The following is a 27,996-nucleotide window of genomic DNA, read 5'->3' on the forward strand; positions in this document are numbered from 1 at the left end:
TTAGTTGGACTGCCAATGTATTGAAGACATTCTCGGTTTGTTAGATAAGAGATATCCAAAAACCTAAACCAAGCTTTAAATGATTTGTAAGTTGGGTCAGCCAGATAATCTTTCAGAATATAATAGCAGCTGCTACTGGTTAGAATTGCCTTTAAGCTAGTTTAAAATCAAAGGCCGTTGATATATCTAATAAGATTTCGGTACAAATTGTTCTCTAAGTGTGAAAATACGCATCCACTAAAACACCAAGTTCATAATGAAATGTGACAAGTATAATTGATAAAAAAAAGTTAAAGAAAATAAACAAATACCTTCAGACAAAAACAAAATAGATCTGAGATAAAAAGATTTCCAAAAGATTCCAGACAAAAATGTTTAAGAAAAGAAACGAGCAATGTTTAAAACATTCCAAAGAAGGCCGGTCTTCTAAAGATAAATGTGAGAAACTAATTTCTACTTCGTGTTAACTATAGTAACATCAACTCTTCACTACCATTTCCGGTCGATTAAAAAAAAATAACAGGAAGTAGATGCTAGTTAAAATTCTCTATCATTAAGGTCTAAGTGTATTTAATACCCTTAAAAAAAACCTTTCCTACGAGCCAGTTATTTTGTTGGACAGGTGGTGATTCTTAGCAATCTCGTTTTAAAGCCATGGCTACTAACCCTGCCTTTTTTGTTGTAGAAGACCTTTAATAGATGATTTCTTCAACACTGATTTGGCAATGAGATTCTTTAAAGTTAATCTTACTATTGGAACTGAGTGCATGCAAATGACTCTAACTTAAAATTGAAGCTTGAACAAACGGTAGCAGTCTGTCGAGGGAATTCAAATTCCAAAAACAAACGCGTAGGAATCATAAAACTCTCAAGTAATTGCACCCCAATTTTGCATAACTCAGATGAGGATACGGAGGTATTTTTTCTGTACATTCCTCTTCTTTTAATTCTAATCATTATTCAGATAAATGCTTTATAATTCTTAAGAAATCTTTTTGAATCAACACGAACAACAAAAAATGGCAACAATATTGAGAAAGGTATGAAATATTAATTTAAAAAACGAAAAAAATGTAATTGAAGTTCTCATAGTTTTTTTTTAAAAATTTATCTACAAATTTACAATCTATGTAGTTAGGAACTCAAAAAGTGAACATCTGAATCTGTTTGGCGTGAATTGAAGAAGAACTGGTACTACTGGTACTCTCGACGTGTTATCCATTTTTCTGGTCAGACCCGAAGATCTCGAGGCCAATGGCGCTTCAGTAGGCTTGGAGGATTGTCAAGGATGGTAAGAGAAAAGTTAGACTGTAATCACAAGTTAGACCAATGAGAAAGTGAAGTATGGTATTTCTGACATAAAGATCTAATAGTAATGGATGCATTTGTAGAAATATATAAAGTGAATCTTACCTTTTTGGGGAAGAAAAAAAATTGTAACTTTAAGACAATATAAATAGTAATATAATTTATGTTCTTCGAGGATGAATAGATACGAGCATTTTTATAGAATATAGCTCAATACCTGGCGGACGTAAAAGTTGTTATTAGAAGAGTGACAACAAGAAGTTATGAGGGCACGCAGCATTAATACCTTCTAGAGAATGCTTTGCTGTTGCCAAGATGAAAGCCATTCCCTTCTTACTTATATTATAGCAACTTTGGCGTAATAGCAATACTTCCGTCCAACAGTAGGAGAAAGTAATAATGGATTACATTGCAAAATAACCTAGCTAACTCTGATAATGTTTACAAGCTTGAATATTCCAATTTGATACTTTATTAAAATATTAGATGTCCTTTAGAACTTTCAATAAGGTCAAAGATAAATATACGTCCATAGTTTGGTATCGAAAAGAATCTGCCAAATGTCTTGACATAAAGTCCAAATAAATGGTTAGATAGAATGATGTGGTTAGAAAAGTGAATCTTTGAACATCCATTACTAATGAATTGTATTATCCATACAAATGAATATTTCATCCACTTAAAATCAAATAAAATAAGCAATCATCATGAAGTAGTAGGCTGTTGTTCAATTAAGAGACGCTATTTAGTTTGATAATGTTTACAAGCTTGAATATTCCAATTTGATACTTTATTAAAATATTAGATGTCCTTTAGAACTTTCAAGAAGGTCAAAGATAAATATACGTCCATAGTTTGGTATCGAAAAGAATCTGCCAAATGTCACTCACTCTTGACATAAAGTCCAAATAAATGGTTAGATAGAATGATGTGGTTAGAAAAGTGAATCTTTGAACATCCATTACTAATGAATTGTATTATCCATACAAATGAATATTTCATCCACTTAAAATCAAATAAAATAAGCAATCATCATGAAGTAGTAGGCTGTTGTTCAATTGAGAGACGCTATTTAGTTAGTCTCGGATGAGGCAGCAGGGGTCGGCATGGAAGGGTTGTCTGGAATTGTATCAGAAGCAAGATTTTGAATTAAGGCATTATTTCTGCATAGAGAATGAGAGATATGGAACGTCTGTAATTCGAATTTTTCAATTTCTGCTACGTATGGAATGTTGAGATTTTAATGTACAGTTGGATACGTAAAAAATGAGAGGGATCTATAATTTGATGGATAATAATACTACATACATGTTTAGATTTGTCGTTTTGAGAAAATATGGTTCACATAATGGTGAAGGAATTGCTAATCGTTCATATTATAATACAAAAAATATTCAGTAAAACTTAATGAATAATTATTATAGCCAAAGTTAAGGTGTAGATAATACAAAGTAAAAGAGCAACCTTGGGTAGGCATGAAGTAAGGAAAAAGGAAATAATGGGAAGCCTAAGTTGCGGTGATTTAAGCCTAGGTATTCTGGCTACATAAAGAACGGCAGAAAGTTAGTATACACCTGGCAGTTCCATTGTCAACCAGGGCTAAAGCTGCTACAATCTTCAGAATGTGCTCATCGTAGTGAACACCCGTCCGCTTTTTCATAATACTATTCGCTATATCTTTACACAAACTAAGCTGTTTTATTCTTATTTTATACTTCATATACATAAATCCAAGATTCACAGCATTAAGTTTGTGAATCAACTAAAACGTCTGTATAAGGTTATAGATCTTCAGCTGGTTTAAGCAAACAGATTATATTCATAACTAATTAAAAATGTAATAACGACAGTAGTTTCATTATAATTGCATCATATGTGAAACAGTCTGTTAAGAACGAAGATATAGCGGTGCATAGGCGCAGACAGGGATGGGGTTAGAGATTAAAATCCCTCTAAAAATATTCCAGTAATATATAATGAAAAAAGTATTTTTAACGTAGACAAATAATATTTAGGAAATTCCACCTCCAAGAAAATATTAAATGGCCTAATTCTCTATTTATACTCATTTTTATTTTACATTTTTCTTTCAATTTCATTTTTATATTTTATAAGTTTATATTATTCTTTGTTTTATCAGCTTTTTTATTAAATTTTATACTTATGCCTGAATATGTAAATAAATAACATAATAATTTGTTTAACGTCAGTAGAACATCCAGACTATCAATCTTATCACGGACATTATTCTTAAAAAACATCTGCATTGCTAATTCAGGAAATATCTTCATCATTTTTTATCCTTCGTTTCATAATAGTGAAATATGAATATGACAATCTAAGAACCTGCAAAATATTTAACTTTTGAACAAAAAAATTTATGTTTTAAAATTTGAAGTAGCGTCTTTATTAAACAAACTAGTGAATCCTAGCAGTGCAGGCAAGAACGTTTATGCAAAAAAGAAATGACAGTAAACTGTAGGCAGCATTACTAAATTAAATTAAACAATGTGATAAATGTTTTTTGTATTGATGATGTTACATGGTGTTAGTAATGATGAATATGAGCCCAGATATCGTGGACAACTGGGTGAATTCTCCCATCACGCTACTCACGTATTTATATGTATCACGTTGTATCTATCAGTTGAAGAAATGGTTCACAGTTGTGAAAATACATAAATTTAAAAAATAAACTAACACTGTCAAACATTTCAATAATTAATTTAGTTTTTCTGTAATCGCTTGCCATTCGTGCATTGCTTTTAAAGTAACACATCAAAAAAATATTATTATACTGAATAAGGTGACGCATGAGCCCTGACAGCTTGTTAACTTTTGAATTGGATTTGGTGCATACAAAAATGGGTGAATGAAACCGAGCATGGAACTATTTAGTAATGTTACAAAAATCCATATTTATAAGTACCTCTATAAATGTTCTTAAATCAATTTTAACCATTTTTAATGCAGTAATATTAATTCCTTTTTGGGTGATTTTTAAAGTTAGCAAAGAGTTGCGCGCATCTGCATCTAATCTCATATACCATTCTGAATTGTAAACTGCTTTTCCAATATCCACATACTATAAATTCATAAGAATACAAAAATGAATGAATTATTATTATTGATAATGATAATTACTAAACAAGATTGTTAATTACCGCCGTGTTTGTAATATCACTTAGCCAGCAGTATAAATATAATTCCAACAGGGCGATCATCATATACACTAAAAATTTTGCGTAAAATACAGCATAACCGCTCATATCCGCCACATCATTTTCAGGACCCTTGAACGAAAACATTTCAAGTAATCAAATGATATAATTCGATTATGTAATTATTTAGATATTCGATTAACTAGTATCTAATCAGATATTAAGAATATACTGATGTTATGGTTAGCAAAATCCCTCCCAGTAATACTCCTGTTGTCATCAACTGGGCGCCCAATACAGGACTGAGGATCCTCTCCAGTGTTCTGCAGACTCTACAGGTGGTAACAGAGGAAGATAAATAAAGTGGTTTAATAGCGAAAAATGTGTAGCAAAATGGGAGAATGTTGTTTAATTTTATAATTGTTTTGTAACAATTTTTTAATGGATAGGTCCGGCCCTTGCCTTAGGCGCCCTGGGCAGAGGAGTTTAGTGCGCCTAATTTTGGAGGCGTCACAGCTACCATCCAGTAAAATGGAGAACATATGTCTTTAATTTTTTTTTGCTTTAAATGTTAATTGAACCGATAAATTCAGGCCTATAAAAAGAGAGGATAAATGCTGAGAATAAATAAAGGAACCGTAATTGCTTCACTTTTATACTCAATATACACGGTAGATCTCCCTCTTCATCCTAACATCTTTACCTACGCCGATAATACGGTTCTCCTTTCACCTGGATTCCCTAAAGGCGCTGAACCTGATATCTGCCAAGAGCGCCAAAAACCCAAGGGCCGGGCCTAATGATGGAAATAAAAGTTGAAGTGTCTTAAATTGTTTTTTCGCACAAAAAAGTAGTAACATTATTTGTACTATTTTTCTTTACCTGATTAATTGATTGTGATCTTGGACAAAATGTTTGTAGGATAATGGTTCCAATTTATCCACAGAGTCATTCTCCTTTCTAATAATGGATTCTCCCAATAAAGTTAATTGTGTCTTCAACATATTAACTATTGCATAATAAATTACGTCAGATGTTAACCAAACCAGGTTTGCAACAGTGGCTTCAATAAATTCAAATAAATATCTGGAAGATAAACTTATTTCTGCGAATAATTAACTTTTTTTCAACCAACTTTATCAAATTCTTTCTTTTTTTTAAAGAAATAAATTCTTTATATTTATGAAATTTAAGTTACCTTATTTCTTTCCAAGGGTTTTGGACTTCAAAGGAAAAAGAAGTAGGCAGATTTGCTAACCACTCTTCATAGGTAACATTTTGGCCAGTAATTAAATTTAACATCACTTTATTGGCAAATATAGGAAATATGAACCAATTGAATACATTAACTGCAAAGAATGTACTCGCCCAAAAATCTACGTTCAATGTTTTCTTGTAAGCTTCATTCAGAACTTTTATAGAATATAATGGCCGATGTTGATTGCAATGAAAAGTTTCAAAATTTAAGAAAAGGCTTTCCATTTCATCAGTCAATGAACAGAAAACGATAAAACGAATTATTATTGAAAGAACATTAATGATGAGTGCAAGATTAATCATTCTTTGGGTGAAATCTTCGATGAGGTTCCAATGGAAAGCCTGTATACTTACATAACAAGACATTAAAGAGAATGCAAACCCAAGACAAATAATTTTCAATGTTTTACGAACAACAAAACCTTCATCATTCCTACGAAAGATTTGGAAAAATATTTTTCGTAAAACTTTGTAGTAAACTGAGTCAATTTCATCCAAATCAAGTTGTTCGTCCGCCATTTCACACAATAATATCATTCAGCAGTTTTTTTAACTGCAGAAACATTGGATCTGTTTAAATATTTAAATGTCTTTGAAACCTTTAAAGTATGTAATTAAGGTCTAATTAAGGCCAAACAAACTTTTTAAGTTTCCACTTTTTTAAGATAACTTACAAAGTCTTTTACAAGGGCAATTAAGAGTTGTTGTATAAAACTTTAAAAACTGTATTAATTAAACAGGATCTAACTTTTCCCTCACAGCATGTTATCAGCAAGCAAGTAACTAACTATTAAAGTAATTATTGAAAAATGTTAAATTTCTCATTTAGTACATTAAATAAAATCTAAGGCCAGAATAAAATTGAACCCATTACACCTTTAACCACATCACAACTTTTTAAAAATTATTGTAAAGGGTTAGTTGTCTGTACATAAAAAAAAAAATAAGTATATGTTAGAATAGAAAATCCTTTAAGAGAAATGTTTAGGGTAGATTTTTTTTTTTTAAATAAATGGGATGCTGAACTTTGGTACACCTAAAATTTGGGAGATGAGGTAATGATCTCTCTTTCCTAAAATTGTAAAGGTTTTAAAAAAAACTGTATTGTTAAACATGTGAAAGTCATTAGAGAGGTTTCAGCAGGTTTCTATTTTGTATTGCTATTGGTAAGAATAATTTTACGATTCAAATTTTCGGGTAGTTTTCTCCTTTTAATCTTTTATTGAAATTTGCGACTGCAACGATTGTTGCAACAAGGAAATGTGATAAAATATAATGTCGTTGAATGAAGATAGGAGAAAGCACCCAGTAGCGACATAAATTTTGATTTCGTAACGTTAGTTTTTATTCGCCATTTGATAAGCAAGTCCTGAATGTGGTTGATGTGCGTTTAAAGAGTTCGTGTGGCGATAAGAGGATCGGAATGAGGAGATAAGATTGCAGTATCTTCAGCAAAGATGGAAAGAATGGTACAGTGGAACCTCGCATAACGAGCACCTCTCTTAACGAGTAATTCGCATAACGTGTAAAACAAATTGATTCTTATAGCGAGCGATGTTTCGCATAACGATAGTTTTCTAATGACATTTCGCTGACTGCGCAGTTTTCGCTGACTCATCGAAAACTGCGCATTCTTCGATTAGTCATTCCTGTTTACGCATATGCGTTTCATATTCTCCACGTATCTAATGCATTGATACAGTCGAAACCGAACTTCACCGAATGAGTGGTGTATAGGGGAAGTCCATATAGTGACATTTGTGTTTAAATATTATTGTGTTTATTTTGTTATCCCTCTAACAAAATGGTTTCGAAAAGAATTAAAATAACGTTAGAATTGAAACGTAAAATCATTGAGAAACGAGAAAATGGTGTAAGTGTTGCTGATCTAGCAATTATCCCCTTTTATTTTAATTTATATGAAAAAAATTGTTTCGCTTAACGAGTATTTCGCGTAACGAGTAAGGTTCTGGAACGAATTATGCTCGTTAAGCGAGGTTCGACTGTATTTGGATGTTGAGGTATATCTGCTGTATTTTATTTTAATCCTGTGCCAGAAAAATGGTTTTTAGGAAATAGTGGGTCTGTAAAGACAAAAGATCACTTAAAAGCAAAATTCACAGAGAGCTAAACTTCATATTTCGATTGGGTCCCACCAGGGTACACTCGAGTGTAACTTAGCGATCTCTGGAATACCATCTTATTGAATGGCGTTACTGAGTTTGAGACTATATGTATTATGTATTATGATATGATATTATTATGTATTAAGTATTATGTGAGTTAAAACTCAATTTTATTGATTTAGTTAATTTAAAAAAGCGCATTAGTTGATTCCAAGTGTAAATAATAATATCAACGGCAGCAGTAAAAGTTAGTGATTCAAATTTATTTATAGTAAAATCTTGTTCGTACAGATATTTGACTAAAAACTAGACAGCTAAACGTATTTCAGTAATGGAAGCCACCCTCAAGAATGTAATGTGGAAGGCAATCGCCCATAACAAAACTGTAATGGTGTGACAGATAAAAGCGAACAGTAGCTCTCTAGATGGTGTAATTTCCCGCTAGAGATCTCGTACAACAGCTATTGTTGAACTACCCAACAGGGAATCTAAAACGGAGGAAATATACCAGTACTGCAATCAAGGATGCGTTTTGTGCTCCCAGATTTACATTATTTCCTACACTGTAGCTGTACTGCTATCACAATCAGCTGTAAAGTCATGGCTACACATTGAGTGGTTAAAGTGTAAATACTTACATGTAAGTTGGATGCTTTTGATAAGTTAAGAAGTATACAAACTCCACAATTAAAGACAAATAGTCTTTTTCCCTTACAACTTTCTGATGGGAATCCTCCGTTTCAGAACGCGCATTCCTTCAAAATTTCCAAACCGGTGCTGTGGCGTTATTCAATAGTTTTCCAACTAACTTCATAAAAATAATATACATTAACATTACTTGAAATATTTAACCCAGAGAAAAATCTCTTTGGAAGGTTCCGGATAAACACACTACCTCTAAAGAGCTACATCCGTTTTACACATAAAGTCCTGTGAACTTGTTGTGTTCATTTAAATGCATGATATTATAGATGTTCAAAGATTTTCTCGTTAGAACTTGCATAATCTCTTGATCAGAAAATTTGAGCCGAAAAAGGGACCGCTCCGGTCTTAGAACATTCTTCTGAGGAAGCTAAAGAGAGGGACCATATGGAACAAGGTTTAAAGAAATTTTTTACCCAGGACTCCGCTTTATCTATTGGAGTAGTTGGCGCATTATGTTGTCAAGTAATACGTAAAGTTTAGTTTTTGAAAATTTGGTTTCGATTTCGGGATAGGAGTTCTAGTTTACCTAGGTCCTGCTGTTCTTGGTTGGCAAAAGATTAGTCTGAGTTGTTCTTAAGGAGAGTCATTTAACCCTATTTATGGTATACTTTCAATTGATTTCTTTGCAGAGTTGGTTTAGATTGGAGATGCACAGAAACGATTCCGTTTCTCAATAAAAAAAAAACCTGTTAGAACCGGCTTTTTACTGTGGCTTACCCATCTTTTATGTATTTTTAAGTTGTTAAACAGATTTAATATACACATGGATTGGAAATTTGATTACAATTGCGAATTTTAAAACACCTAGAAGCTATATTATGGATATATGTCAAAATAAATGCATGAAGAAATAAAAATACTTCACATTTTAGAAATATTATATGTAAATAGTGCGAAGTAACTTTGGGACGAAAATAGAATTCAGTACCTCATAAAACGGGAATGTTTATCTTCCTGATCAACAATCCGATAACTTTTTCGATTGTTTCGACTGTGTTTAAGATTTATTAAATTCAAATAAATCGCTAATACTCGTACTGTAAAATCAAAAGCATCAATCGCACATTATGTAGACCAACGATTTAATGGCTTTCTTGTTTAAAATAAATTAAATATAGGTATTCAAATGTTGCTATTTTTTACTAATTTACAAGTAACTGCAATGTGCTGCTATCTTTGGAACAATTATGGACATAATTAGTTCAAGTAATGAACTTTCTAATGATGAACTCAGCTGTTTCAGTGCATGATCTAATAATAACTAGGCCACAAATATTTATGGATTAATATTTGGTAGCCGCAGCGTTAAATAACTCTCACTCAATCGACCTCCATGACACTTCATTCCTTCTCTCAGTAGCTCACTCAATATACCAAAGACATGGAACTCGGCGTTTCCAGATCCTGCTGAGTCTGTGGTTATCCACTGGTTATTACTGTACTTAGAGAAAGAGACTTCATCAGTAAGCTCCTCATCGTGTGTGGCTTTCCACTTTCTTCGTAATTAGAAGTTTATTAACTTCGAGCAACTTTTACTAACTAAGTGGTACCCCACCTCTTCTTGACTATTCAATTAACCAATAAAATTTAATTTATAAACCTAATGTTTATTAAGCATCAATCCAATGTGCACTATTTAACCATATTTATTCATGAAGAAACAGTATCTGGATTCATATAACAAATCTGACAGTCTGAGAGAGATAACATGACAGATTTTTGAATTAATAAATAACCTTCGAGTTTCGTCAGGCGTTTTGTTATGGGTGTACAACAAAAAGGTAGAGGTTTAAAGTGACTTAATCCTAAATAATGTTGTTACTTGGAAATAGAAAATCCTTGCTTCCAGATTAGAAGCGGGTATCTAAAAATTTCAAACAGCTCAAAGAAAAGAAAGCTATCAGATTAAAAAAGGAACAATTTATTGATGAAGAAATAATAAAATATTCAATTTAATTTATCAATATTGTCGATTAAAATTACTAATGTTTGTTTCAAAATATTGTTATCACAAAATACTGTTGAGAAACAAATATAATATGATCGATAAACAGAAAGAGTGAGATGTCTTTAAACTTATTTCAAGCTAAAAATCTGCCATCTCTATAGCGTGCAGTTTAATCTATTATCCGAGATTTCTTATTATTATTATATTTTGTTTTGAATGCAAAAGCCTAAAAGATACGAGTTCTTTAAAACAGATAATTGTAGTCGTGAGCTGCTCTGTGTAATACAGAAGCCGCGAGCAGAATTCTTCAGCCTGCTAATGAGCAACTTTTCTTCTTTCTTTTGTTTCATTTTCCATGAATGAGTTTTCTTTCCCTTTCCCAGACTTCCTGTTTAATTCCAAGATTTTCTCTCTCCCGGTTTTGTATTTCTTTTTATTTTCTCTACTGGGAAATGATGAATAGTTAATGTGAGTTAACCAACGAAGGGAAGTTAGTTCCCTTGGTTTGCTTTCATGGTTTATCACTTAGAGAATAAAGCTGCTAAAATTGCCGACCAAACCGTGTAATGTTCTGAATGAATTAACTTGGTTAAACCAAAATAACATATTTAAGACCAAGGGAAGTAATTTCAACTACCTTAATTTCAAACAAAGATGATGTTACGAAACATTTGGAATTTGTTCTATAGTCATGGATTTTCTCATATAAATTTTGGCTGATTTAGAATGTCTCTTGGGAGTTGTCACTTATCCTAAATTGGACGAGCTTACGTAGCCCTAATTGTGAAGACCTGGCAACCGTTCTGAGCGACACAAATATATAAGTTTTGGGCCAGCATGCATCATATAAGTTCATCCCTATAGCTCTCCAGGTCAAGGAAGATAAGACACCTCCAAACGGTACTGCCAGTAACTGATCCTGTTCCCTAAATAGAGGTGTGGCTATTAAATAACGAGACTGATGCAGCTACAGAAGAACTATGCGTGCGCCAAATCCTAACGACCGACAGCTGTGCAGCGCAAAGCCTTCTCTGCTGCTCACGTGTTTGTAGAGAAATCTGTCAGACCGTAACCGTCGTTTATGTAAGAGGTGTTGGCTTCGTTTTGCCGAAAACATGATACTACACATGTAGTAGAGCAACGAATTAACGTGAAATTTCACATCAAAACTTGATAAAACCGCTACTGAAACTTACCTTTTATTAAAAGAAGTTTATGGTGATGAATATTAATCACGTGCGCGAGTTTTGAGTAGTTCAAGCGTTTCCAAGATGGCCGAGAATACGTCGGAGATGATGACCGCCCGGGTCGCCCTTCCACGTCCAAAACAGATGAAAATATCGACTATAATTAATCAACATTATTACCATGAGGTGCTTGCTCAACTCCATGAGAGATTAAGGAAAAACGACCCGATTTGTGGAAGAACAAGTCACGGGTTCTCCATCAAGACAACCGGCGCCGGCTCACACAGCATTTTCAGTCAAGACGTTTCTAGCCAAGTACAACATCCCAGTTTTAGGCTATCCGCTTTATTCGCCTGACCTGACCCCATGTGACTTTTATCTGTACCCCAAAGTCAAATCTGCATTAAAAGGAACACGATTTCAGTCCTTTGAAGCTGTGAAAGAAAAATGCGCCACGCGTCATGCAGGAGCTCACAGCAAAAGACTTCCAGCACTGTTCCGACCAATGGTAAATTTGCATGGAGCGTTGCAGGGATAGAGGAGGGGTTTATATTGTAGGTGATAATAACTAAATATGTATAAATATCAAATAAAATGTTTTACAGCAGTAGTCTCGTTATTTAATAGCCACACCTTGGAATGTCTACTTATAGGCCATTAAAGGTGAGCAAGCTACAAAGTGTTCTACCGTAATTGGTCTCCAGTTGCTGTAGAAACTATGGCTGGAGGAAAGGAAACGCCTCTTAAATACTGATAGATTTCACTACAATCGTAGGTTTATGTTTTGAAACCGCTTACTTCGGAGACCAGAGGAGTCATTACACAAAATCGACCGGCGGGAAGTCAGGACCCTAAATTATCGTTACTAGATCACATTAATGATCACAAGAGCAAACTATTTCAAGATTAATTATTTATATTAATTAATGATAAAGCATATAATTAATTTATTTGCGTGATTAGCTGATTAACTCATATTTAAAGCTTATACCAGAAAATAATTGAAGCCAAATAAGCATGAAGCATAAAAAATATGAGGATTAGTATAAATCCTAGACATTTTGAGAGGCTTTTGTCTGGGTGAAGTGGTAGCAAAACTAACTCGCAGTTAGACAAGTTGTTTACTAGAAAGAAAAGGGCCCAAGGCAGCTTGTTCTACTGAGGGTTCAAGTACCTTACCCTTGGCTGCAGGAAGAAAGTGTTTAAAAAAGTTTAAGAGGGTAGTTTTCTATAAAGGGAGAGGGAACTTCGTCAAACTTCTTTTTTTACGTTTCTTTTTTTTTGAATACAATGTTGTAAATCAAATATTACTCTGGGATATATCGGGGTATTGACATGCTCCTCCTTTACATGACAGTAAGAAACAGGGTGTATGAATCATGCATCATTATACCTAGCAGATTTTCTGCAGTTGTACCAGTAAATACCCAAAGAAAGGGAAACAAAATAAAGAGGGTTGCCAAGTACCCTAATATTAGCACTGTTTGTGAAGACCCAAGCAATGAATTTTTGGGACAATTCAAAGAAACTTAACGTGAAAAATGGCTTCTCAAGTAGCATTAACTGAATTTCAAAATAAATTTATGACATATTCTAGAAAAATAAGGTATTTTAATGACAGCAAATAGAAAAAGAAATAACTAAAGCATATGATAACTGCTTTTGCTATGATAGTGCAGAAAACATGTCTTCATTATTTGGTTTCGAATGCGGAAATTAATTCTTTTCAACTTGAATTACTTTTGGCACGCTCAATATTAAACGTGAGCTAGGCAGTCACTCTTATTGATATCTTGCACATTTTATACAAATCACTTCAGTTCATTTTGGCTTATTATTATTATTATTTTTTAGAAATACATTTTAGAAATTAAGGTTTTTGTAAATTTACTTTATCAAATCCAGCAAAGAAGTTTAAGATAAAAAGATGAGAGATCTACTTAATAAAGTAGATATTTCATCTTGAAAGAATCGGTTATTATTACAATTATTTACTAGTAACCATTGTTTGTATTATTTCAGACAATATTTTATTTCAAGAGATTATATTTCTATACAATTTTACAAAAGCTAAATATTGAAATGATGCGAAAGAGTTTTCTTTCTTGTGCGGTTACAAAAATCGCCTTTGGCTCTTCCGCATTAGATTTACCAAGTAACTAGTTTAAAGAAATCAGTTAAAACTGGCATCATACAAACTCTCGGAATGAACCTCGAGATAAAAGATTGTCTTTTAAAAAAATGATGAAGTCTAGCTGGCTGAAAATGATCAAAAATGACTCCGCTTTACAACTGGATTTATTTTGGGAAATTGGACCAGGACATATTCTCAGGATGAAGTTGGTAAAATTAGTAAATTAAATAATAATCTAACAACAAAAATATTAAACGATTCAACAATGAAAAATGATTAAATGATATAACTTTGTTAGAACAATGGCTCCAGTGATGATTTGCAGAGAAGCACTAATGGTTTTTCCACTCCTTATTATTAAATTTTCACGAAGTAAGTGACAAATTGAGCGAGGTCCAATTTTCAAAGTGTCAATAAAATTAAAAGTTAAAGCGTCCTAATATTTTTCGCTTACCAAAATTCTTATCAAAGAAATTTTACTAGATAGAGGAACTTCCTAGTAGAAGAGAAAGCAAGTATGCTAATCCTCTCTTTTTCTCTAGTCATTACTCTGAGATCATAAAGTGGTACTCAGTCGCAGCACAACCCTATTAGGAACTCAAAGGAACCTTTGGAGAACAGAAGAGAACCAATGTTAACTCTATATTCCAATAGAAAAGTCAAAACCATTGAATACTCATTTGCAAGAGCCTCAAAGTCAGCTCGTAACAGTAATAGCTCTGAATTCGTTTACAAAGGAGGGCTTAACGTAAAATAATTACTCTTGTACATTATGATTGATTAACAGGGTTTGGACATCAGAAGTTTAGTTACATTTTACGTTCTTTATGGTTTACAAAGCCTTATTGAATGTATGTTCCTACGTTTAGATGTTTAGAGCTTTGTTTCGCATGGTGAACGTTCTGACGCACTTAAATTCTTCATCGCACCCAAAGCCACACAAATCAAACCCGTAGCTTCCGAAAATCCAATGTCTAATTTCCCCAAACTATTCAATGTAAACCATTACTTAACAGGCTAAGTTTAAAAAAAATAATAAAGTTATTTTCGATACACTTTAAAACAAGTATTTTGAATGGAAACAACGAGGACAAGAGAAAGAAAAAAAAACTACAACTGGAATAATTAAAACACCGTCTCAGAAGTTAGTCTTTGGAGACTACCTCCTTCTAATCAGCCCACAGCTACCACTAATTTCTGGGAAACTGCATCCAAGGTGACTGTATGTACTAAAACTGCATAAAATAGCTATAAATTACAAATACAACCCCCATCTTTTATTGTCTCCCAGCAGATTGTATTACTGAACCAACAAAACCACCTCCACCAACCGTTTCCTTCAACCACTACCTCTGTGCAATATCCTCTTGCTGTCCACACTAAATTGCTGCATAAAATATCAATAATTTCAAGCTAAGGAAATCACTTCCTACCGCTCGCACATATACAATAGCGCTGAAGTAGGATTTATTATATAATAACTTTGGTTAGGTAATAAGATTCTTCCCCTGCTAAAGATCTTTAGATAATTTAAATATTTACTGCAATATTATATTGAACTAATGACTCTAAGGTATTCGCCTTACCTTATCGTACAATCGAGATTCAAAATTGCTTATCTGCAAATTAAGTTTCGATCGTAGGTAATCGCATTTTCAACCCTGCAACCATTTTTCAGCAACCCAAAATTACTATTATTAAATAATATTTAAACAAACAATTTGTTCTAAACTATTCTGTTGAAACCATTTTGTATACGATTTCGAAATATAGAATTTTAATAATCTATAATTAATCAAAAAACTGATACGAATCTAAATATCCATTCAAATTTAGGATTAAAAATCTTAAAATACAGCAAGGTAAAAATCGCTAATTTTCTTTCCAAAAACCAAAATAATTAGGATGCAATGAATATCCATGGAATTGCAGGACTGTTTAACACAAGAAAATCTTCTTTAGTACACGTTGCAATAATGGAGTACGTAGACTTTAAAAATAAGTAATTGGAGCAATAAACCTTCTTTCGCTTGTGCATGCAAAAACGTTGATGGATTGAAGAGCATTCCATCAGGGAACTGGATGCTGGAAATCACCAAAACATTCAGAGTCTTCAGGAAGTTCGAATGACGCAGGTAATAAACTCATTAAAAACGGAAGTGCAGCGTTATGATAAGTATTCTTAAAGGAACGGATATTTTTTGTACAAATCGATTTGTATCGATTAAAAAAAATCAAAACAATGATTTCCAGAATGTTTCAATTAATGAAGGAATGAACTTGTTTGAAAAATTATTATGTTTGTGATCTCCCACTATCGCCCACTTAAGTGGCTGCATCTTTATGCAAATCTTTTATGTTCTCTCCTCCAGTAATGAACATCACCATTCCCAAAAATACCTGAAATTTTTAAGATCTTTCTATTTTATTTTGCGTGATTTAAATATAATTATATTCTGCGAATTGAATCAGTTTTCAATTAAAAGAACTTTCAGATTTATCTGCGTTATGTTATTACGCCAAAAAGTTTTTATATCATTTAGCTACTAACTCAGCGGTAATGATTTAATATTATTCCTTAGAGACCAGAAGAATTGAAACTTCTACAGATTACGTGTTAAACTACTTTGGCCCTAATGCCTCTAATACCTCTATTCTTCACATTTCTTCTATTCTTCTTTATGTTACTTCTTTTCCCATTATGAAGGTAATTAAAGTTCCCTTGGGGGAGAAATGGACTAGCTATTCCGTCAGGATTTCCTAAATACCTTATGGGTCTCTCAAACTCTAATTACACGAAGGATAATTTCAACCACACCCAAATATTCTCACAAAACCCAAAGGAATGGTCACAGCTGCAAACCTCATGAGACTGTTAAGCTTTAGTTCAATATAGTTTATTATTATTATTGTCATTATTATTATTATGCGCTACAGACCAATTATGAATCTTGGCCATGTGAATCCGCTTCCGTCTGCCATCCTTTTTTTTTACTACAAGCTTAAAATTTCTAACGCCTAACAGGCTTCTGGCATTTTCCAGTAGACTATCAGACCACTGGAGTTTAGGTCTTCCCACATTTCAAGGTTGAGAGAGCTTACACTTCGAGCTTTTGGGTAAATCCAAAATGACTCCAGTTTGCTAGCCATGCCTTATCTTTCATTTTTCTACTTTGCATAGGTTCTTTATTACAGTTTAAGTCCAAACTTGTAGTGACAAAGACTAAGAGAAGAATACAGAGTATATAATTTTATTTGTTTCACTGAGTTGGCTAACATACGCTTCTTAAACAGAAGAGAGATGAATGAACAGTCAACCCACTTTTGGAGTGATAATAGATCTTGACAAGAAAATGGCCGCTCTCAAGATACTATTCATTGTGGCAAGACACCACGATCTCAACAGCAAGAAAGAAGAGGAAGGGTGGCAAATACATTGAAGCTACTTCTAGAAAGAAGTAAGACCAACTCTTAACTATAAAAATTATAAAAACTACAACAAAGGGAACATAATTACTGCTGTTAGCTAAGAGAATATTAAAAATATAAATTATTAAACTAGAAAAGGAAATGAAACAGGTAGTTAAACCTTATCTGACCCAAAAACAACCTTCTTTTGGCGTCAATCAAACGTTTTCTCACATAATAACTACCTATAAACACACCTTTAAGTAATTATATTACTTCTCGTTTTAAATAAGAAAGTATTGAAACTCAAATTTTCGTGCTTTGAATGAAAATATCGTTTTAAGAATCTATGAATCCCAAAGAGTTTAAGATTTTAGAAAATGTTCTGTTTATGCGAACGAAATATCTCAGAAACGATAAATTGTAAAGAGCAAAAACATAATATTTCGATTGGCTCTTATCAAGAGAACTGACTGCAACTTAGTGATTAAAATTCCTCAATCAAAGAACCACTTTATTGAATGGATTTCTTATTTTTAAAAATTGTTTCGATTGGGTTCAACGTTCTTCTTTAAACCTTGCACTCATGTCTTTGCACTCATGTTGGGTTGTACCACTTTTATATTAAATATTTTTTCAATGAAAACTAGAGAAGGAGGCGGATTTTTTAGAGGATCTCTCACGATCGTAATGTTTCTCTTTTGCTTTTAGCGATAGAAAGTAATAATTATAACCAGAAATAGAGATTAAAGTTTACGTACATATACAAAAGTGGATGTTAAAATGTTGATTAATGAAGATTAACCAACTGAAGTCACCATCTTCCCATGACGGTTAGTAGAATATCCTTGGCATAGTCTCCATTCATGTAAACAATGTGAATGCTACAACCAACCAGGTGTTATCCCCAATGGATTCTGTTATAGGTTTTTCACAGCAACAGCAAATACAATTTCCACACTCAAAGACGGAATTCCTCTAATACGTGCTATCGTTAACTTGCAATCAATGAAAATTTAGAATACCAACTTACAACATATTGAACATGTTATAAACACTTAGAACATCTAGGAACAAACACTGTCACTTTTTGACTACCACATCATCTAGGCAGCAGTGGGTTGTCCCTATTCCCCTTTCTAGAGTAGAGGTTTCCAAAATAAGAGGCGCATCTTCCAAGGGAAACATTAAAGTTTCGTCGAGGAAGAATGGAAGAAAAAATTGAAAAACTTGTTATAAAAAAGAGTAATACTTCTACACTTATTTCTGAATGAATAAATCTTGTAGCAATAACAAATTATTTACTTAATTTTTACTGAGAATAAAAAGTACTTGAATGAGGTTTCTATTAGTTCTTCAAAAACAAGACTCGAAACAAGATGTGAGTGAAACTGAGTTATTTCTTCAATAGCTTCATAACAAATTGCGTTATATCTTCATACAGCTTTAGTTAGATGTTGGTATAAAAAGAAATACACCCTGCTTAATTTGCTCTGTGAATATTTTTCATACTAATCACAAACAACTGGGCGAAGGATCTGTTCATCAATGACTTTTCAACAAAGTTTACCCCAAGGAAGCTAGGAGAAACCGTTTAATAATTAATTAATGAATTATTTAGTAAAAAGTGTATAATTATTTAAAAGAAATTATCTTGGTTAGTTTTTTAAAATTCAACTCGCGAGTTGCACAGTCCAGCCATTAGAAGATTAACAAACTGCTGAAGATTCCAAATACGAAAACCAGGTTGGTACATTACTAATGACCTTCGCTTAAAGTTAGCGGAAGTAATTTAAAAAATGGGACTGTACTGAAGGTTAATAAAAGAAAAAAAAGAAATCCTTGAAGTACCTTGAATACCTGAAACCAATCGATTAACCACTTCCGTAAGATCATACAGTGAAATCTTCATTTTGGTCATCCTTTGTAAAATACAAAAGTAAATTTCAAAGAAGAAGCTTCTTTGATTTCTATCAGTGATAATTAGAAGTACCTCAAGAATTTGTTTCCATTAAACGCTAAATTTCTACGAAAAAATAGGCGAGAAATGTTCAAAATGATTTATGGAAGGAAAATAAAACTGACTAACATTTGTTCTTAAAGAAGAGAGCTATAAAAATTAGATTAACTGACAATCAAGAGACTTTAATATCCACCTTAAGACTCTCCTATGGAAGTAGAAGGGACTCATTTCCTGGTTTGTTTATTAATATTAAGGTAAACAACTCAAGTTTTATTACTAATTGAACATTACATTTTTTTAAGGCAGCCATAAAAGTGCAAAGAATTTTTAAACTTTTTTTTTATAAGAAGCTGTTTGAAACAAGAATTAAGATTCTCTGCTTAAGCAGAGAGAGTTCCTCAACCAAAGTACAAAGTATCAGTTTAAAATAAACCTAAATTGGCTTAATATGATAATGCTGATTAAACAGATAATAGAATCGTGAAGATAGATTTATTTTTTAAACCGTTTACTTATAAAATGCACTAATGCAAATAGGTCGTGCTGAGTACAACGCAAGAAGCACACTTACAGTTCGTAGTGGAGAGTAAGAACAATTCACCAACTATACGTTCCTGATCTCACCCTAGTGTAGTACAACCATAAATTGCAATGGTCCAGTTATAAAACTCCTGCAAAACAGCAGTTCCGAGGTAAATTAAACTGACGCCCCTAATGAGTATTTCTTCTTTTTTTATTTAAAAAAAAAAAAAAAAAAAACTTAAAATAAATACTTCCTAAAACAAAAAACAATATATATAAAACAATTATATAAAGTTTGTAAGGACTTAACCGAGTTAATGGAAACTTCTCGTAGTCCAGGCTGGGAAAATTCAATTACATTTGGCCAGAAAATGGTCCTAGATTTTAGAGAAAATGGTGAAAGGATTGTGTGAACACACTAACTAATACGAGCTAGAACTTCCGAGAATAGAAATAAAAGAATTTCGTGCGGGGGTGTTCACATCAACATTTTTTAGCAATTTTCTGAAATGCATCAGGTCACTTTAATGTAAAATATTTCTTTTTAAAACCATTAGTTTTAAGCAATTGAACAGTAAATCCAAGTATAGGGCTAGTGTTCAAGTGTAGGTAAGACTAACGCAGTTTACGGCTAGGTTCTCGAATATTAAAGCAATTAGACTTTAATGAGGCTGAAATTCCAATGCAAAACCACAAGAACTAGTGTGTCTAAAATTACTTTAATCGAGAGCGATTAATATCATTTAAGCTTGACACTTTTCGAAATGAAGGAAAAGCTGCTTCTTGCAGTCCACTTTCTTTGGTTATAGACAGGCGCTTTAGGGAACCTAAGAAATTTATTCTAGTGAAGGTGTTGGAAATGAAATGTAACATCAGCAAACTAGAGTGAATGGTAAATAAAAAAAGTGATGTTTATTGAAGGTAGTAAAAAACTTTTAAAGCACCAAAGAATACAATGCCCTGATTAAATTTACACTAAACATTGGGCAAAAGGGTTTTTATTTAGCGTGGGTTTTTATTGGCCTGCAGACCCTAAAAATCTAAAAGTGGAAAAGTTATAGCATGAATGCATTGGGGGCAAACTCTTCGCTATTGGGTTTGCAGGGTGGTAACCATTATTATTGTTGAATTGGAACACTTATTATTTTTATTACCAACATTTAATACAAAAATTAAACTTTGAGTCTTATACTAATCTATACTGAATATCCGAAGTGCTGCAAATTTATTGAAATAAATTTATAACATAAAATATTATGTGATGAGAAGGAAGTTTTAGATCCTGTTTTTAAATGCAAGAAAAATATTCAGGAAGATTTTGTTTTTGGGTTTCCTTTGAGTTCACAACACACAGAACCCAATGAAAACTCCTAAGAAAATTCTTTTGATTCAGTGAAAAACTATCACTCTATTCCGCCTGACGGTCTCGGACCAAGGCTATTCATTTTTATGAATGTGAGTTTATTGTATTTTATTTTTTCAAATAAATTATTATTGTTAGTATTATTACTATCACTCTAATCGTGGTACATTCAAGACACTCAGTCGGCTTAATTATGAACATCTAATTTGTATCCAAATGATACATGACGCAAAAGATGATTTAAACTTACTTCTCTCTTGGCTTTCATGAATGCTCTAACAAAGCTGGACAACATTCTCTAACAATACATTTTCCACAAATTTTACAAAAATTCTCAAACCCACCGAGTGGATTTTTTGACCGAGTGGATTTCTTCATTCAATACTTCAACATCTTCAAACGCCTCAAACCTTCAGCAAACTCAAAACATTAACTTGCTTAAAGATAAGACATAATTAGAGCAAAATTCAGCTGCCTGCTCTTATTTTAGATACCATCTGACAGGTTGTGGTTGCAGATAAAGTAAAAAGGTGAAGCGTCTGTACATTTGAGGATTTTGGCGCGCGAAGCTTTCTTCCAGACACTGCCGGCTTCCGGACAGTTTCCTCTTGTTACAGACCACAATGTCCAGCACCGGAACTGTTAAGGCAACTAGGACTGAAACCCTGGTTTGCGTGGGAGTACTGCGTCTAAACCACTCGGCAATTCCCTTCCATTCAGGCAGTTATTAAAATCCTAATTGATACATTTTCTTCTAAAATTAAATTTAGTTAATAAAAAATTACTCATTAACTAACTAAAGCAACTAAAGCACATTCCTACAAATTTTTTACAGCCAATTGTTAACCTCAGAGTTGTGTGTAACAAAAAAAGACAGCCCGGACGTCGGCTAGAACCAAACGATTTGATAGTTCTACTTTGTACGCTGATTTTTAGAAGTGATTGAACGTTAATATAACCGGATATATAAAAAAAAAGTTGGGAAATTCTCAATATTACAAAGAAATTGTCTAAATTCCTGGAATATCTTTATAATATCACCGGCCTTAGGTGAATTCGGCACTAAAAACCGCAAAGCCCTGTCAGTAGTGGTCAAGTGGAAATTTCTGCTAAAAAGAATTACTCACTTCTCTGTGACACAAGTCTGCTACTAAAATACTGATGAATATCTCACAATAAAACGCATAATGATTGAAGAATGGAGTATATATAGATCCTTTTCTTTTTTATTAAAGCTATTTCTTTAACTAAAACATACTTAAAAATGTTCTGTACTCCTTTTGTAACCACAAAGCTTTAAAACATTCTATGATATAAAGCGAGAAAGGAGATTGGTCTGTTCAACGTTCAAAGCAAGTAAACATCCTCTCCTCGAGCGTAAGTAAACATCCCCTTTATAATTCCAGCCTCAACCCTAGTGATTTCTAATTAAGTATGTTTACCCAAAAAAAAAAGCTGGGTACCACGTTATCAATAATAAAACAGCTCTAATTCTTCTTCCAACCAACTATCATGGACTCGAGTGTTCAACTTTAGAAATAGCCTACTTTTCTTGTAGATGAAACATTGCTTTGGCTAACTACGCAAAGAAATATTTTATAATATTTAGATTTATAGGTTAACTAATAGGTGCAAATGAAGAAAACATGGAGCAAGATCAAGTGTTTCTGCAATTTTCACAATAATTCAAATCACGAGCATTAATGATCAAGTTGTCGATGCGCCAGGAAAAAAAAACAGGAAACACGTTGGTACATGACTTGGCTGGCGACAACACAACTCTTGAAATTTCCTTCAAGAGGAATGTGTAGAAATAGCGTCAAAATATTGCTAGGAAGTGATTATAAAGGTTCAAGAGGAATCGACGAAGAGGTTCTACAAGGTTACCAAATATATCATGGATTTAGTATCCATGATGGAGACATTCGCACAGACCGGAGAGCTAACTAAGGAGGCCAAAATGATGATTACGAGGAATCATGGACAAGAAGAAAAAAAAGACAGTCAGAAACATGAGGAATGATAGCGAACTACTGTAGTAAGTAGTGTAAAGTGGAGAGGAGGACTTCTTTGACTTTTCTACCGAAAAAGAGGATGAGGAACCAAAGAAAAAGAAACGACAGGATCAAATATCTCCCTATCAAGAAGACGATGTAAAACTAAAGAATCAGAATATTAGAAAACCAGCTTACTTAGACGACTAAGATTGCGCCATTGACACTTGGAACCATTTCCAGGATGGCCGGATGTTATTGTATGGCCTGTGGCCATCTACGTAACGGAAAGATACTGGGTGTATTATGTTTTTCTTGGTGCTACACTGCCTTCTGAAACTGAATTTTATTTACTTAGTGTGAACAATCTGTGTGTTTTAAAGGGAATCAAATTAAATTCATAACATTAACTGAATCATTGATACTATCAATATGGCAAATACATTGGGGTATTTGGTGGAGGAATGGTTTCCTCGAGCACAAGAAATAAGAGGGGAAAAAAATGTGCTAGGCGATTAGAAGATTAACTCAGAATGCGATTTCAAAAATTTAATTTCGCGGATAATTATTATATAATGTATTATATGTATACAAAAAAAAAAAAAGATTTATAAATGAAATATTAAGTCGTCCAAAAGGCGTATTCAAGAAAGGAGGAGAGAAGGTAACATGGTCAAAGTAACGCCAGGAAGTAGTTCATGCACGTGAGATCTTGATTCACTATCATCTACACACACTAAACATGGCGCACACAATTATTAGATCCCAGGGGGTAGCACGTTCACGCCAATTACCTCGGCAGATAACCTCTCCGTAGAAGAGAGGAAATGACCACTCCAAGGCCAGAACCCAACCTCTATTTTAGCTCGCTACACCCACAAAATCCAGCCAACCGTAGAATGTCCTAATTCCATGAATAGAAGTAGTGAAGTTGAACGTATTTAAGGCACGCTAGAGGGAAAAAAATCTCCATACGAGCACCAAGAACATCTTATTCCAGATTCGTTAAATTTAAGCCACTTATGTACAATTATCCCAAAAAAACGCCCAATATAATCAAGCCTCTAATCCTTATAAACAGTTTAAAATTTAAGAAAAAAAGTTATAATAACTTCTTTATGTAAGCGTAATTTTTTTTTTTTTTTTTTTTTTGCGCATCAACAGCTGAGGTTATTAGCGCCCGGAGCTTTTTCCAGTGCACTGCCGGCCTCCGGACAGTGTTCTCTCGTTACAGACAACACTGTCCATCACCGGACAGTGAGCTGTAAGAAGCTCCTAGGAAGAGAAAATCTAAGGGTCAGCTGCTGGATTCGAACCCGGGACCTCCGCGTGGGAGTCCAGTATGCTAACCGCATAGCTAATCCCTTCCCTTGTAAGCGTAATTAAAATGATTTCCGATTACAATATTTTCTTAAGAGAAGTAGCAGAAAATAAAAATTAGAAAAGCGATTTATTAGATTTTCCGTTTAAAAAAAAGTTAAAACTGTTCACCAAACATAACTGAAATCCATAAAATAACTAGTAACTCTTTACTTACCGAAGAAAATCGCAATGAGCAACTAAGAAAATCATCTTTGTACCTGAAAAATAAAAAAAAATCAATTAGTTAAAAGGCAGGGAGACTGTGATATTAATAAAATCTGACTGATGAATGTAAGAATCTAATTTTTGGTATGATACACTTACCACAATTTAAATATTTTTCTATTGAAGGCTTTTGTGCAAAACATTGCTAAAAACCACATCAGCTTACCGAACACAACTTACACACCGAGAAAAAGAAATAAAACCCATTTGTAAAAACCCAAGAGAACCTTTATTTTTCAATTAAATTCAAAACCCGATTTCTAACTTTACAGTCTAAAAACCGCAGCCTCTTTTTTTGGCACCAGCCCCCATAGCTAGATAATATTTTACATACCAAGACTGGGTACAGGTCTGGCTGGACAATGACACACCCAAACAAAGAGTATAGGAATCAAAGAGTATAGGAAGAGGCATGAGGAGGGATTAAAAGGGACACACATTCAACTGAAATTCAAATGAATCCCGCAAAATACAAATTGGTCCTAAAAGATGTTAATATATACAGTGTGTTTGGAACAGCCAAAGTGAGGGGTGATAAAGGGTCGGACCGGACGGACACAGAAGGTTGAATGAGCAGCTTAGAACCGCCGCTGGTGGACAGCATAGTTAGTACTGGAAGGTTCTAATAGAATTGGTAACCTTGTTTTGTTGCACAACTTTAATGAATTGCACAAGCAGAAGTAAACTGAAATTTACATCCATAAGTAGCAAGACTGTTTTAATGTACATACATAAAAACGAAGTTTCTTTCTATCACTTACAGTACAAAATCTCCGAAAATGGCCAACAAATACAACTCTCAAATTATGTCCTCATAAATGAAGGTATGAAGCAGCCATTAAATAGCTGGAAATAGTTCTGTAAATTACAAAACTATACTGATAAGAGGGAAGTATTCCCTGGATTCTAAGAGCAGTTTCTAAGAAGTTTCGCTGTGAATTGAAGGAGACTTTTAGGAAGACAAGATGATACATTAAAATTATGACAAAATTAAAACCAAACATAAACTTGGTTGACTGTACTCAGTGTTGCTCACTTAAGTTTTAATAAATAATAAACACACTTTCACACGCTTCTTAAGATCACCATTATCTTCTAAATAGCATCCCTTGATAATACCTTACAGTCATGATTCTCTTGTGTAATGTTTTAACAGAGTTTCTTCTACTTTATAATCATAGGAGCTGCAAAATTTTTACAACAAAACAATTTTGTAAAAAATGAAAGCTTCACAATGGTAGATGATATTGCGCAAGGTTAATGAAGTACAACCTTAGAATGTATCATTGAAACGAGAAGTGATAGAATTAAAACAAAAACAAGTACAAAATATACAGTTTAAAGATTTAGGGAGAGAACTTATCAAGTTAAAGACATCAGATAATTAGCTTACTTCAAATAGAGTGACCACACAAAAATTACAAATTTCATTCTCACAGTGATACACTTTTGTTCAATTATCCAACAATATCTGCATCAGGATTATAACTGAAAATTCTCCACTTCTTAATTACCAACTCCTGAAAAAAAATGTTTGTCATAATCTGTACAGTTAATAATTAACTATACCGACAGTATCGTTGATTCAATTACAGTTTAATCGTAGTAAAAAAAAAAAAGTTACAATTCAGTAATTAACTGAAAAATGTAATACAATATTCACAAGCCAATTATTGAACAAATTGGGGAATATTTTATGAAATTATTTTACTGCTCAAATTATTAAAATAGAATTGATTAAGGCGTAAATAAAAAGATGGGCAATAACAAAATTAAACAAAGGATTGGGGTGGGCTACACAAGTTCTAAGATAACTGAAAAGAGAAAATATCCACAACTAATTTATTCCTTCTAAAATTATAGCCAAATTTTTAATGAATCCATGGGCCATCCGAGGCTGATTGACTGTAGAAATCTTATTTTCAACTTTTATAATTTTTTTTTACATTAAATCAATCAAGCTCAGATTTATTAATCATTTATTTATCAATTTTCTTTTGCTTTATTTATTATATAAATTGCTTTAATAAGACTTAAATTGATAAGGCTTACTACACAGCATGCTTAAATATTCAATGGTGATGTAAATCAACCATTCTGTATAGTTTTCTTTCAACTATTTAATTTTGTATTGTTGGATTTATTTGCTAAAAGACTTTTCAATCCCATCACGAAGTCTGATTACTTCTGAATAATATAAGAAAATTGAAGAGCCATTGAACTATACTTAAGATGTTGAATCGCAGCAATGACTGTTATTTATCTTTCTAAACAAGTTGATATTAAAGATAACAGACTAAATTTCGGCAATCATCAGTACTAATTTATGATGCCCTAATCATCACAAATGAGTACATCTGTTGATTTTCTTTTCTTAAAGACGATAAATCACTTTTAGGGTTATAGAAGTCAAAAGAAATGGAAAGAAGGCACATTTATCTATTTAAATATTAATTAGTTTATTACAAAGAGAAGTATTCCATCAGTCATTTTGGTCAGCTCTGTTTCTCTATCTCTTTGGAACTTTAATTTCTAGCTTCCAATCTGCGAGCTGTATCTTTAGTTCGGTGAGCACAAAAGAATAGATATTTCCATTTAACTGGTCTGCCCACATGTTAATTTCTAAAACATCTTTCTAACTTCTACTATTATTTAATTGACATTTTGTTAGACATGTCATAGATTCAGCCGCATGCCAACAGGTTTTTCTATTATAATTCTATCCTTTAGATTGGTTAATTCATTCTAGATGTCTTACTTTTACTTTCTGCAACAGTTTATTTCTTGAAGATTTTGGTAATATATTGTCAGAGAACATTTTTTTGTATAATGTTGACTGTGACTTTTTGCAATATTAAACTTATTCAACAGTAAAGCTACCTAAGATTTAAATGTTAATTTATTCGGGTGATTACACTTCTTAGAGTACTCGATGCCCTTTTCCTGGTAAGCCCTACTTTCCCAATTATCATCTATTAATCTTCTTGCAGCCACGCTTGCTTTTTACTCCTTCCTTCTATTGCTTCCTTCCTCTCTCTCTTCTTCCTCTGTCTTAAGTCTGGCGAAGGATGAGTTTCTTAGGCCACCTTATATTTTCCATCCTACACGTCCGTATGTACGGGATTGAAGTCAATGTGCTTCAGGTTTTTTTTTCCCCCGAAAAAACGCCTAATTTCGAATTGGACAGGAATTCGGAAATGCGGGTCCCCTAGCCTATTTCCTTCTCTACGTTTATATAAACTTTTATTGCCTTTATTGGGTAATCTTTGATTATAATACAATTGAGAATGTGCCACGTCTGTAGTTTTATATCCTAGGTCTTATTAAGATCGT

The 27,996-nt window shown here is 33.1% G+C and overlaps 2 protein-coding genes across 5 annotated transcripts in view; both read right to left on the reverse strand.

Annotated features, from left to right (window-relative positions):
* Positions 1-27,996, reverse strand: part of hwt (SH2 domain-containing adapter heavyweight) — a 221,008-nt gene that overhangs the window by 133,418 nt on the left and 59,594 nt on the right. The gene's annotated exons all lie outside the window — the stretch shown is intronic.
* LOC141451104 (odorant receptor 13a-like) lies at positions 1,089-6,879 on the reverse strand. Of its 3 annotated transcripts, XM_074122196.1 has the most exons (7): positions 6,081-6,615; positions 5,668-5,731; positions 5,352-5,555; positions 4,702-4,801; positions 4,473-4,601; positions 4,238-4,393; positions 1,089-1,308 (listed from the first exon to the last, which is right to left on the reverse strand). In XM_074122196.1, exons 3-7 carry the CDS (start codon positions 5,471-5,473, stop codon positions 1,231-1,233), a joined length of 585 nt encoding a protein of 194 aa, XP_073978297.1. In that variant the 5' UTR covers positions 5,474-5,555; positions 5,668-5,731; positions 6,081-6,615; the 3' UTR covers positions 1,089-1,230. The 3 variants fall into 3 exon arrangements, with proteins under 3 accessions (XP_073978297.1, XP_073978295.1, XP_073978296.1); XM_074122194.1 differs by having other exon boundaries at positions 5,668-6,879; XM_074122195.1 differs by lacking the exon at positions 1,089-1,308 and adding an exon at positions 2,066-3,654 and having other exon boundaries at positions 5,668-6,876.

The sequence above is a fragment of the Rhodnius prolixus genome, unplaced genomic scaffold (assembly GCF_049639745.1).
Source record: "Rhodnius prolixus isolate KJV_2025 unplaced genomic scaffold, Rpr scaffold_8, whole genome shotgun sequence".
NCBI lineage: Eukaryota > Metazoa > Arthropoda > Insecta > Hemiptera > Reduviidae > Rhodnius > Rhodnius prolixus.

Coding starts and splice junctions, on each gene's coding strand:
- LOC141451104 (XM_074122194.1), bottom strand. CDS start 6,263: ATGATATTATTGTGTGAAATGGCGGACGAACAACTTGATTTGGATGAA. Junction 5,556..5,667: donor AACCCTTGGAAAGAAATAAG/GTAACTTAAATT, acceptor TTTATCTTCCAG/ATATTTATTTGAATTTATTG. Junction 4,394..4,472: donor GTGATATTACAAACACGGCG/GTAATTAACAAT, acceptor ATGAATTTATAG/TATGTGGATATTGGAAAAGC.